Below are 14,310 nucleotides of genomic sequence, written 5' to 3'. Positions count from 1 at the left end.
TGACCTGAAATTCAAATTATATAAGCATAGTATTCAGATTGAGACGATCTTTTTAAAAACCCTTCATTTTCTTGTAGCTCGCCCTCGATGATTTATTTCATCGCTACCTTCTTATGTCCCGTTATAAGAAAAGTACAATTGCTATAAAGCTTTCAGTATGACTTGTTGAGCAGTATGAAGCACGAGGATAAAACGATAAAATTGGATCAGGATCTTTTGGAGCTGGTTGTACACAATGCACCGGTCAAACGTGGATAATTTTGGCTCATGATGACCCTCGAGGAGGACGAGGCAGTGCGTAACATGTGCAAGTATCGCAATCTGGAAGACCAGAGAAGAATCAGGCCGCCATACACGCGTGAAAAAAAAAGACTAATTAGGCGTTTCAACGAAAAATACGAGGTCACCGGTACGAAGACCATCGACAAGTTTGGCTGCGAGTTCGATCCGGCCATCTTGAAGCCGAGATTCATTGATCAGGGACACGGCGCCTACTGCTTGATGATGACCTGCAAGGATGCTCTAACCTTCAGGTTAGCCGCAATGAGAGTCGTGAAATCATGTTTTTCTATTGACCAACGTAAAATACCTCAAATCACAAAAAAATAAAATTAAAATTTTTAAAGCACATAATGAGTATTCCAAGGGCTTATTTATAAGAAAATCGTAATTTTAAATCAATAATTTAATCATCGTAAAAAATTGTTCGCTTGTAAAGTCTATCATTTTTTATGTTTATTTTTACCTATTATAGCCAGATTATACAAGTACAAACAATTTACGTCACTTTTATGGTACCTAAATGTTATTTCCATAAAAAGAAAAACGTTTTATTTTCATCTTACTTGAGATACATGGGTGGTTTGCAAAATAATTGCAACTTTTGAAATGATTTTTGTCCCCGCATACAAATTTAAAACTTTAGATAGATAAGCGCGTTTAAAAGTTACTATTTTAAATATTAAAATTTGAAAGTCAAAATTATGTCTTATGTGTTTGAATTTCTCAACTTTTCAATTTCAAAATTTTAAATATAAAAAAAAACAAGCCGTTTTCAAACGAACAAGCATTCCAAATAATTAAAATTTATTCAAATAAAAAGCGGGAAAATAGTACATGCAGTTCAACTTCATTATTTACGGTACACAAATCATAGAATCAATATACGTGTTTATTTCTTGGTCTAACTGAGTAGCGGTATATTATAAATTAAAAAGGAAATTATAAACGTAGAACTGACTAGAGGTACATTATGAATTGAACAGGAAATTATTAATGTAGAATTATAAAGTATAAATAAATTATATCTAACGATAAAACACAAACAAGTGTGCTCAGTTGGTACAAAACAGTATTTGAATGGCAAAGAGTATTTGAAACTAATTCAAAATGTTAGCAAAACAGACGGATGATCTAATAATAGAACTTTATTACTGGACGAGATTTTCTCTTCAATTAAGTGGTTTGTGGCCTTTTCAAAGAAAAGAAGTAAAAGTTGTATTAAGGACATTTTACATTACCTATGCAACGTATTTTGGCCTCTGTGTGGTAAGAAATTAAGCATTCATTTTTAGCGCGAATTCATTCAAATCAATAATCATTTTTTCAAAAACAGATGTACGGGAACTATAGGAGGGTGCACCAAGATGCGATGTCGATCGAGTACGAAATTAAGAGTGGTTGTGAGCTGGTGCTGGCGATTGCTCTCATAACGTTGTACTCTCTATACTTCACATCCGAACATCACGTACTAAATGCAAAAATAACCATACTTTGTCCATTTATGTCTTATTTGTACAAATTTTCAGTTTCAGCGACTTATGGAAGATAGAACTGTTTATTACTTCAAAATTGCTGACAAGCATGATAAGCAAATATTCGACCAAGAGAACAATGTACTTTATCGCGTGTCGATATATTTCTCTGTTTTTATCCTTACTTTGTCTTTTATCTACTCGTCCTTGCCAATATCACTACCATTCGTGGTTAATACTTTAATGCCAGGACGATATAACATTAGCAGGTTTCATGTGACAACGGCAACTTATATAATCAATCATAAAGAAAATTTTTATGTTGTTTTCTTTTGCGATTTATTAATATTCACGTGTGCCGGATTATTTATAGTCGCAGTGATTTCAAGTGTTCTTGGTCAAATTTCTTTTAGCAGATCTCAATTCATTTTAATAACGTGAGTTTTTTACTCCACTAGAACCCTTCATTCAATAATATCAAGTATAATCAACTTTTATCATTAATTTCAGTCATAAATTGAACTATTTGAACCAGACGATTCAAAATAAATATTTTGATCGGAATGAAGAAGTCAATCGATTTATTGAAAACCAAATCCGTAAAGTGCATTGTGATTACGTCGAATCACTAAGGTTTATTTTGTATTGAACGAAAAAATGAAACTTACAAGAATTATAAATGTCATAATCATCCAATTATAGGCTGCTACAATTTTTCAATAAATCAGGAGAAAAAATTTTATTCGTGGGATCTGTTGTTATTTTCGGGGCTCTCAGTTTTTCTGGATTATTGGTGAAGCAAATTTTTCGTTTACTTCCCAGAAATTTATTCAAAGATTTTTTTCATTTTTAGATTGTCACGTTGTGGAAAACGAATTTTGTAGCTTGTCTACAAATGGCAACGATATTTCTTATTGTGATTACAGCTTCATTTATGATCAATTTTGTAGGTCAAATAATCGTAGATTCAAATGAAAAAGTTTATTATGAATGGTAATTCTTTTACTTTAATAAAAATGGGAATAATATTATGGAGTAACAAAAAACTTTCGACAGTTACAACTGCGGGTGGTATGGTTTTCCAGTTAAAACAAGAATTTATATAGTTATGATGTTGGCTAGATCGAGAACATTTACTTGCTTGAATTGTGGTCCATTCACACTATTGCAATTGAATTTTGAAAATTTCAGTCTAGTATGAAAGTATAATGATTTTCACATTGAAGTGAATTTAAATATGAACTCTGGATTTTTTTTCAGATCTTACAAAATGTTATATCATATATAACAGTCATGTTATCTATTATTTAAGATTCTTTAATTACTGCTAATAGTAAGTTATTGGAATAAGAAGTTACCGAATATTCTATATATTCAATAAGTGATATAAAATGTTCAAATTATCTAAATACTACTGTAAAGTCCTTACTATAAAATGTTTTTAATAAAAACGCACATCTGAATTTGAAATTAATTTTTTTTTGGTTTGAGAAAATTCAGTTGTGAACTCCATACAGTAAAAAAATTAACACCTCAATTCAACGCATGTCATGCACATTTTGTTTGGTAAAACAACGACGTATCTGTAGCTTTGCGCATAACATAAATTGTTGTTACAACGCTGCAGTATAAATACCAATAAAAAAATCGTAAAAGATTAATATTTTTGAAATTCTAAGCGATTGTGTTGTGTGCGTGAGTGAGCAAAAAGATGTTCAAGAATGAAGAGAGCGGATCGTTTTCCGATTCCGACGGAAGTGTCCAAAGCGAGGAGGATGCGAATCGTTTTAACCAAACAAACTCATCAAAATTGAGAAGAATGCGTAAACAGTTCAACTGGGAGATCGAAGAAGATCGACGTAATTTTCTACATCGACTATATCCCGTGATCGGAAATTGGGTGGGTTAAATCCCGCATCTCTTCGACATTTTTCGCAAGAAAGAGATCGATTGGCTTCTGATGGAGCACATCAAAACCATAGAAACCCCACGCAGATTGGTCAGTCGTTCGGCGCTCGTCAAGTTCGTAGCTTGCAGCGGCTACGAAGACGAGCCCGATGTAGACGAGAACGGCAAGCCACTGTTGTGTCGCACCATCGCGCTGCATCACCTGAATCGACGCATGTTCGCACCTCGTTCGGGTCTCGTGCTCTACAGGCTTTTTGAAGTCTACAACCGTTTCGACCTGAACTACGTGGACAAATTTGGCCGCACGCATTTGCACGTGCCCTGCGAGTGGAACTACGCCGAGGTCGTCGAGAAATTTCTCCGGCTCGGCGAGGATCCGAATTGTATCGACTTCGTGACGGATGATTCGCCGCTTCATTCCGCTCAGATCAAAGGCTTTCAGGAAGAGATCAGCCAATTGCTGCTGGCTAGCGGGGCCAATCCAAATTTGGCCAATGTGAACGGAGTGACGCCGTTGCACCTCATGAGTGCTAGAGATCAAATTTACGTATGGGACTTCGCTCAGATGTTTTTCGAGATCACCGACAAAAGCCATCAATTGATACAGATCGACGCCCGGGATAAGTTTACTGCACACCGCTGCAGTTGGTCGTGTCGAATCTTTTGCCGGATACCGTCGATCTGCTCTTGGATTGAGGCGCTGATCTGTGGGCGAGGTTGTTTTTAATTTTCAATTGAAAGTAGCGTCTCGCACTTTGATCGTCGTCCAGTGCCTGGAAAAAAGAGGATACGAGCTGGACTTGACTTTGGCTGCAACGATCATGACTTTTTTCGCCAAACACGGATTGATCGAGATGTCGTCGAGTTTTAACGAATCTTGGTGCGAGGACAAAAAGTTCCAGAGCGAAGCGAAAAAAATTACGATGAATTCGAGCTTGACGCTCTACGACTTGATCTAATTGCGACCCGACGAGGCATCGAAATTACTAACGTGTACGGACTACTTCAAGTTCGCACAACAAATATACTGGTCCTTTCCGAAAGAATCTCTCGGGGCTTGTGCTACGCATCTGTGCGAGAAATTGTCGAGAAGCTTTTGCCGACGATGTGCATTGGATTCTTTCTTGGAGCTGACGCAATACCGACTGCCAATTCTCTGCTGCGAAATGATCATCGATGAGCTGATGAATAAAGATTTATGGTATATTTGCTTAGCAGTTATAGGCCAAAGACAAAAGAATAATCGAGATAGTATAATAAAGTGTGTTAACAAAAGACCCGAAAGGGCTAGAAAAGCTCCAAATAAACTAAAAGATTATGTGTGGCGAAGATCATGAAGGTTTTTGTGGTGCGTTTTCTTGGCAACTAGAAGCCAAAGCGTGTGATTATCTTTCAATGCCTAGTGTTATATAATGTTGAAGATTGACTTTGTTATTTAAATAATTTAAATAAATGCGTTAATAAAAAAATACGCTTTGATTTCCTTACGATCATTTGAAGTAAAAGATCTCAAATAATGTATGCATTAACGCGGCACCTTAGCCTTTTTTCATTGTTGTTTTGCTGATTTTGTACAGCAGTAACTTTAACGTCAACATAAAAATCATCAATAATAAACGTAATGAATGAATTACTTTCACTTTTTACTTTTGGTAGATCGATCTCTTTAATCGTCGCTTAAAGAAGACGATTTTCTCCAAGCATCAGCAGCTGCTGGCATATTTTTGGATACTCACTGTACCGCATTTCACGGAAAATATTACAAGTTAAAACGAATACTTTCACGGTATCCTGTTAATAATAATAAAACTCCCCATGCTTAGTTTTATCCCGTGAGCCATGAGGCCGATTTTTAAAGCGTTTCGGTAATGGTCGGTAATGGTTTCAACAATCTTGAAAAAATTTAGGCAGATTCTTTGAAAAATTTTGATGCAGAAGCTCTTCAACGGTTCCTGGGTATAGTTCGTTAATTCAGCAGACCCGTAAAATGATCAGAAATATCCAAAGTCAAACCAAGTAATCATTACCATTCATGCAGTAACTGACATTTAATAGCCACTATTCGTTAAAAAAATTTTAATTTAATTTTATTCAATTAATTTGATTTTTACCTCGAGGTAGTCTTTTTCACAACTCGGATGAGCCTCTATCGACATCGATAGCACAGTGACAACGATCCTTTTGCCGGGTGACACGCGAATCGTCCAGAAGCAGTCTCTGTCGTCCGGATACGCCCCGGGAAATTTCGGCGAGTATATGGCTCCGAAGTCTTGCTCGATGGTTCCTCCGCACATCGGTGGTATTTGTTGCCAATCCAAAGCGAAACCTTGGTCTTTTATCGGGTTCGCGGACTGATACCAAATGAGCAAGTTCGATTGCGACGACAGGATCGTCCCGTTGTTCGGTAACTGGTCGCCGCAGTAGATTCCTATGACCGGATGAGACAAGGAACCTCCATCGAAAAGCTAAAATTTTAAAACACTTGATATAATGCAGCTCAACGAGCCATTACTCGATTTACCTGACGAAATTCGACTACCAACGGGTCAAATTTCGTTTTCATTGGACGCTTGTATGGAGAATTTAAGGGCGCGTATGGTGCTGATTTATCGATTGTTTTTAATTTTTTTAATTTTTTTTTACTAGTAAAAAAAAAATTTATGTCTACAATGTACATGTGAAAGTACATGACTTCCAGAGTATTTTGTGAAAATTTCATAAAAAAATTTTCATTTTTGGACCTTTGAGAGCAAATCTACGGAAAAGTCGTGAAAATTCCGGTGAGGAACGTAACTTTTCACAGAATCATCTGAAACGAAAAATGCAAAATTACCTCATTAGTTTATGAGTTTTATCAGGTACTGAAGTAGAGTTTTTTCAATTATAGTGAATTTTCGAATTTTGACGTAATTTTGAAGTTGAAAAAAACGTTAAAATTGCGTCCAGACAGAAAATCGACCTTTTTTTTCGGAAAAGTTGTTATAAACAAAAAAATTTTCGGAAAAATCGAAATATCTCGACGTTAGTACCTGCTCTGTTTAATGCCTATTTCTATTTAAAAAAAACACTTTTTCCAAGAAAACAGTTATTATTTCACGCCTGAGTGCCTGACATGAATGCAACCACTACCTACACTCATAAAAACTCATATGAAATTCCATGTGAAAAGTCATATGGTTTTCCTCGTGGTAGGCCATAAAAATATTTTTAAAAACAATATACAGTTCATTATAAACGAACATTATATTTATTAACAAAAATGATTGAGATTTACATTATTGTGAATGTCATTTCTATTCAATATTATTCAAGATATTTAACAATATATAATAATCATTTTATTTTTGTAGTTTACCGAGTACTCTATTTTAAAGCTCTTAATGTTTAGATGGTTTTATGATTTTTCTCTTCTTTCCTAGGAATGTTAATTTTTTTGTCTCCTAGAGTACACGGCCTTTATTCATACCTAAAATAATAATAAATGAAAAGAGTTATTACTAAATGATACATACATTGTACAATACATTGTACTGTTACTTTAAAATTGTAAACAATATGATCATAAACAATTTTGATACATTGCCTCCACATAATCAACATGTTTATAGTAAAACAAATTAGTTTTAATGTTGTCTTTTACTCATTCAATTTCCATCGTATTAAATTGAAAGATCCGTGGTTTATTTTAATCACTAAAATGGACAAAAGTGCGAAGAAATTCGAGGAAATTGTTTCCAAAGATAACTCACGTGAACCCGACATTGATGTTTCAGACGACAAAAAATACATATGTGATATTTGTCAGGAGGCATTTACACTAGAATCAAGCATGATAAGACATCGAGGTACAATTTACAATGAACAAAACGATTTTGCATGTGACAAGTGCGAGAAGAAATTTAAGTTCCAAAGTCATTTGAGTAGACACCAAATATCGGAACACAAAAGCTGCAAAGATTTCACTTGCGACAAGTGCGAGAGGAAATTCGAAAACAAATCAACTTTACTTGAGCATAAAAAAATATTCCACGAAGTTTTCAGAGATTACTTATGCGAATAGTGCGCCAAGAGATTTGGGAGTAAGCAGAGTTTACTGAAACACGTAAAGGAAGTTCGCGAGGAGCACAAGAATTACGCATGCAAAGAATACTCATGTGATGATTGCGAGAAGAAGTTTAGACAAAAATCGACTTTGCTTTTGCACCAAAGAACGGTCCATGAGGGTCGGAAAGATTATGCATGCGACAACTGCGAAAAGAAATTTGGGTTCAAATCACATTTGCTCGATCACCAAAAGGCAGTACACGAAAATCGCAAAGATTATGTATGCGGCTATTGCGAAAAAAAATTCGGACATAAATCTACTTTGATCAGACACCAACAGACAGTACTCGAAGGACGGAAAAAATACCCATGCGAGATATGCGAAAAGAAATTTGGACCAAAATCGGAATTGATAAAACACCAAAGGACAGTCCATGAAGGTCGCAAAGATTTCACTTGTGATAAATGCGATAAAAAATTTGGACGAAAAACGCATCTGCTCATGCACATAATAACAGTTCATGAGGGTCGCAAAGATTTTGCATGCGACAAGTGCGAGAAGAAATTTGGACATAAATGTAATTTACTTTTGCACATAAAAACAGTCCATGAGGGTCGCAAAGATTATGCATGCGACGAATGCGAGAAGAAATCAAGAAATAAATCAGATTTATGGAAACACAAAAGGACAGTCCACGAAGGTCGAAAAGATTTTGTATGCGATAATTGCGAGAAAAAATGTGGACATAAATGTAATTTACTTTTGCACATGAAAACAGTCCATGACAGTCGTAAAGATTACGCATGTGATAATTGTGATCAGAAATTTATAAATAAATCGAAATTGATTAGACACCAAAAAGCAATTCATGATCAAGGTCGCAAAAATTACGAATGCGACAGTGCGAAAATACGTTTGAATAAAAAGGGCATCTGCTCGTTCACCAAAGGATAGTCCACGAAGGTCGCAAAAATTACGCACGCAACAAATCCGTATAAAAATTTGGACGAAAATCGGAATTGATAAGAAACCAAAGGAAATTACACGAAGGTCGCAAAGATTTTGCATATAATAACTGTGAGAAGAAATTTGAAAAAAAATCAGATTTAAGCACCGAAATACAGTTCCCGCAGGTCGCAAAAATTATACACGCGACAAGTGATTTAATTTTTTTGATTTGATTTTGCACCAAAAGGCAATACTCGGAAGTCAGGAAGATTATGTGCTCAACAAGGGCGAAAAAATTGGTAATTTATGATTGTAAATCTATATATGAATATTCTAAAATTTTAATAAAAATTATGCTGAAATTATTGTGTATTGAATAGCCTGAAACGACCTGATTTTCGGACGTTTAACTATCTTTGCATTTTTGTACACTGACAATGTGGGGTTTTCATTTTTTACTAATTACTAATCTTCGGGCCATTTTTTGACTCCTTAGTTTCTGATATACTTGGCTACTCGAGTTACTCGTGTGGACTTGATATGGTCCAAAGTCGTTATGTTTTAGGACTAATTGAAGAGTATTGCAATTTTGATCGTAAAAGCATTTATATTAATTGCCATACGTCAAGGAGAGCTGCGATAAATCTGAACAAAACACAATTTTGAAAAGTTATAATTATTCAAAATTGATCACGAATTTCTTGTTATACGTGTGAACTCGATCCGGTCCGAAATCGACAGCGCCGCGGTGCAGTTTGGGGAGCAGCCTTTGTACGTGCACAACCGCAATTGTAAACAATTTTGCTTATATCATAATGATATTAGTAATGATGAATGATGCGGTTACACAAGTGATAATAGTTACATAATACCAAAAATGACAGTAATGGTAAGCTATGCGATAGAGAAGGGGAATTGAAATTGAAAATGGTAATCAAGACGTTAATGAAAAAGTAAATGATAACGATGGTAATATCGACCTACCCATTAATCAAAATTACAATAATAACGATGGCATTGTTAACCCACGTATGAACGATAATCTAATTAATGATAACCGCAATGGTAAAAGAAATATTCATTCAATCGAGATATCATTACAAGCTCCCCTCGATGAGAGAATTTGGCAAATCGCAGTTTTATTAGATAAACAAAATCGAAGTAGATTAATTAAATCCTATTCCAATGAGCCCTACAACCACTGTCAAGAAATTAGAAAAAGAGTAAACTAATTTTTTTTTCATTCACAAATCAAGGCCGCTCAAAGTATCCTAAAATTTTTTACGTAAACTCATATTTTTAGAAACGAAATCATGCTTTGTTGTCTTCTTTCAATTTCACTTCTTTTCGTCAAATTTCGAGCGTACTGTGTGCGTATTCATTCTCGAAATCGTTTTTATTATTAAAAATAACATCCAACTTGGATAGAGGAAAAAGAGAGTTAGGGTTAAGAAACGATTTTTCACTTTATTTCATTAATGATCGATACTTCTAAAAAGTGGTGATAAATTTTACGTCTCATGTGGTACATTAGGAAGCGAAAAGTTTAAATGTGTTATTTATTTCCACTTTCGTTTTTTCGACGAATATACAGTCTGTCAGAGCACATCGACACTCGTACTCGGACTTGCGCCGAACGAGTTCCCGAGAGTTTGACCTTGGGTAATTTGCTTTCAATATGAACTCTGTCGAACCGAACAACTGGGCTCGCTATTCCATCATTTTTCCCACTTTAATCATCCAAAGCTCTCGACTCGGCCGTCAGGTGGCTCAGCGTCAAGAAAAAGTCGTACCCGCTAGAAGAAAGCGATTCTTCAGGGTACAAGTAGAGAGGTCCTAGCTATAATTTCATTTTCACTTTAGAGTTAATGACATGATCAGAAGAACTTTTTCAGAAATTTTATGTTTTGACACTTACCCAATTGTTGAATGATTTTTGCACCTTCATTGCGTTTAATTGGATTAACCTTCGCTTAGTTCTCTTCGTTATTCACCTTCGATGCATATGGTAACTGATTATATAGTTTCTCAAAGCAGGATTCAAAATTATACAAACACAACACTATATTTTCTGGGACGAATCTCAACATTAATAATTGCTTTACGTACGTAATAATTGAGCTTACTTGTCGCCAGCTCTTATACTGAAAAAGCATTCTAAGAAACTTCTCAGAAAGTCTTGGACGCATTTTACACAAAAAAATGAGTAAATCATTTCTTGTAATACACTGCCCGAAACTCGGTCACTGTAGGTAAATAAGTCATTAAATCGTTCTTTTGGCAAACTATTTAAGTTGTGAACCTCTTCATCCTCTAAATAGTTTATGTCATAGAATCTTTTATTATTCATAGGCGAACTGCGCATTGCTTGCATGAATAACTGCATATATCTTCCTTGAACGATGTACTGACCATTGATAGACTGCAAACCAGCGAGCAAAGGTCGGATCACAGGTAAGTAATATACTTTAATTCTTATGTTGTCTCTTTAAACTTATATTGTCTTCATTGGCACTATTTATTACAGAACTGGACTGCAAATAGAGAGTCTGATTATGAATATATTTGTTTTACCCACACATTTAAGGTTACTTTGTGCCTCAATAAAATCATTTGTAAAATTCATGTATAGTATATTTTCTTGAACATGTTTTACATAATTTTCAGCTTGACTCAAATTACATTCTTGTTCTATAAACTCATCTTGCTTTACGCATTCTACTTCATTATATATTAATATCTTATTTTCCAACTGTAGATTGAATAATTCTTTAATCGAAGACATGCACAAAGCTTTTTGAGCTTTCACAATAAAATAAGCCCATGCCACAAGACAAATCTATTAGCACTAGTTTGAACTTTTAATTCCAAATTAGTTTTTAAATCTTTATTATACGATTCTGATCTACCAGTGGAAGCATCATCCCTAGATCCTGAAAAATATTTTTGCATCATTAAAGTGAATGAAGGAAATTGTGCGAATAAAGGCACCAAGTTTTTTTAAATCTTAGGTGAGTAGAAAAAATTTGCAATGACGGATATACGGTCATTGTTATCTACTTGTTCCTCAGAACTCTTTTGTAGGTAATTTATGAAACCTATGCTATTATTATTGTGAAAATGCTCTTTGTTGTCTTGAGTACTATTTTCTAACGCATAATCTTCTGAATAAACTAATGAATTGCTTCTATTGTCTTCCTCTGGTCATTTGTAAATTTTTTGTAAGACATTTGGTCAATTTATCAATATTTGAATTTTCTTTATATTGCTACTCTTACTTTGACAATAGATAATTTCATAGTCATCCTTAGGAAGCAGAATAAAATTTCAAAAATGAAATTCCAACTTTGAGTCCCTGAAGCAGAATAAAATTTCAAAAATGAAATTCCAACTTTGAGTCCCTGAAGATCCATGATCGATGGACCTTGAGCTCTAACATTTTCAGGATTTTTATTTTTCAATGAACTCTTCAAAAGTACTTACTTACGGTTAACATGGCCTTGCCCATATTTATTATTGACCAAATATCCTATTTTTTATCATTTTTTCCACTTTAACAATCCAAAGCTCTCGACTCGGCCGCCAGGTGGCGCAGCGTCAAGAAAAAGTCGTACCCACTAGAAGAAAACGATTCTTCAGGCTACAAGTATAGAGACCTTTGCGTAGCTATAATTCTATTCTTACTCAGAAAATATTTTTAAAATATCTGCTTCCGTCAATTGAATATTATGATGAGTTAATACCACAGGATCACTACAAATTGAAAAAACATTATACAAAAGAACAAAATAGTAATTTTAAGTAAGATATAAATGTTAGACTTTACTATTTTATTTCATCATCAAGTGATACAGGTTTTTTACTTGTCCTCCACTCTAGAAATTGGTCGAACAGAATTGTTAAGCTCAAGAATCATTATCTACGTAATTAAGAAAAAGTTCAAGTTACCTCATGCTTTTTTCAAAATTCGTTTTTGATTTTTTACTTACTTTTTAAGTTCAAGTAATCTTCAACTTGAAGATTAAAAACTTGTCAACGGTTACTTTGCCTTTGATTTCGGTTTATGTCGAAGAAAATGTATGGAAATTTATCAGATGCAATTTCTAAATGAAAATTTATCTTTAGTACATCATTTGCATCCACATCGTCAAGGTTAGCTTGAAGTAATTCAACAGGAGCACTGCAGTTAAAAGAGTTTATTAAAATATTTATTACATTTTTTATGGCAATTTGTTACTCGCTATTCTGCGCTATTGATTGAACGTCGCAATGATTCCAATTGCCTTCCTTTTAAAATTTTGCATATGCAATTTCTTTCCTATCTTGATAGAAATTTTGCAATGAAAATTCATTACTTGCATATTCATGCAAAGGATTTGTTGATAATAGCTTTGTGAAATTTGCAAAAGCGCTGCTACTTTTATAAGCAGACGTTAAAATTTCAAAAATGCTGTCATAAGCACATGTATTAGTAAACTTTACAATCTTTAAGCCTTCGTTAACAATATCAAAAGTTGGTGCATTAAAGAAGAGCCCATTTAATATTAAATTTCTTTCTTCTTGATTTATGTCTATGCTAGAAACATGCTCATGAGATTGTTCTATTTCTTTCTCCATTAATTTGACTTCTGACTTTGTAAGTTTTATTTGAGACCTCAGAACTTTCTCGGTATGCTTTAGAATAAATTCGTTTGCACTAATTGAATATTTCATACCGTCGGTGTGCTTAAGGTCTTCAAAATATGACTCAATGTATGCTGAAGAAGGCTTTGTATTTTATACTGTTGAATGACTTCATCATGACATTGGTTCATACAGGAAATTGAGCTAATGTAAACAGTAAGTGCTTTTTTAAATCTGGTTTATAAAAGGAATTGGGAGTAATAACTGTTTCTTCGTTTACTGTCTCTAAATCCTTACCAATGGCTTCTAAATTTTTTTAAATATTCATGCACACTGCTGCTAGTGACACCATCTTCCTGTTTTTCATCTTCAAGTTTATTATTTTCTTTTTTACTAGAGTCCTTTGTATCATTAGTGATTTCCTCAAATTTCCAGCTTTTATTAATCTCATCTTCATTTAAATTTTGAAATTTTTGATAATTAAATTATTTGATAATAAAATTGGATATGATGAAAATACTTCTAATTATTTTCAATAATTCTTCAAAGTCTGCTACAGTTGTGCACGCAGCAATTATTCATATCATTTTGTAAATAATTTAAACATTTAACTTAATACTCATTATATGAGCAGAGGTTAAATTCTAAACTAAGTGCATTCAACAAAACCAATGAGCAATCTGTAATTGTTTCTCGAGGAAGTTTTTTATTTCTTCTTGCCCAATCTCCCATCCAATTCCTGACAGTATTGGTGTCTTGTTTAAGGGCTCAAAGATGGCTTAAATAAATATGGGTCAAATTCAGAATTTTTCAAATAAACCTGCGGGCGAGGTTCACGGATTTTCCTGAAATTTTGGTATGTTATAGTACATGATAAAAAAGTGCCAAAACCAAAATTTTGGACCCCCTCCCCCCTCCTACTCCCCTCCTACCCTATAGACGTCCATTTTCTATCTATATTTTTTCTGAAGGCCTGAAGCTATTAAAAAATCTGAAAAAATTCATGAAGGTACTTTTCAACAATCCAAACAA

At 34.2% G+C, this 14,310-nt stretch overlaps 1 protein-coding gene across 2 annotated transcripts in view; it reads right to left on the bottom strand.

Moving 5' to 3' along the window:
* The window catches only part of LOC106654479 (cubilin homolog), a 53,196-nt gene that overhangs the window by 33,552 nt on the left and 5,334 nt on the right, over positions 1-14,310 (bottom strand). For both annotated transcript variants that reach the window (XM_023458494.1, XM_023458495.1), the window contains exon 2: positions 5,774-6,127. In XM_023458494.1, coding sequence (XP_023314262.1) covers positions 5,774-6,127 — 354 coding nt within the window. The remainder of the gene's footprint in view (positions 1-5,773; positions 6,128-14,310) is intronic.

The sequence above is a fragment of the Trichogramma pretiosum genome, unplaced genomic scaffold (genome assembly GCF_000599845.2).
Source record: "Trichogramma pretiosum strain Unisexual culture from Peru unplaced genomic scaffold, Tpre_2.0 scaffold46, whole genome shotgun sequence".
Classification (NCBI taxonomy): domain Eukaryota; kingdom Metazoa; phylum Arthropoda; class Insecta; order Hymenoptera; family Trichogrammatidae; genus Trichogramma; species Trichogramma pretiosum.
Note: the sequence above shows the minus strand (reverse complement) of the source record. Positions and strands in the feature narration are given on the sequence as shown.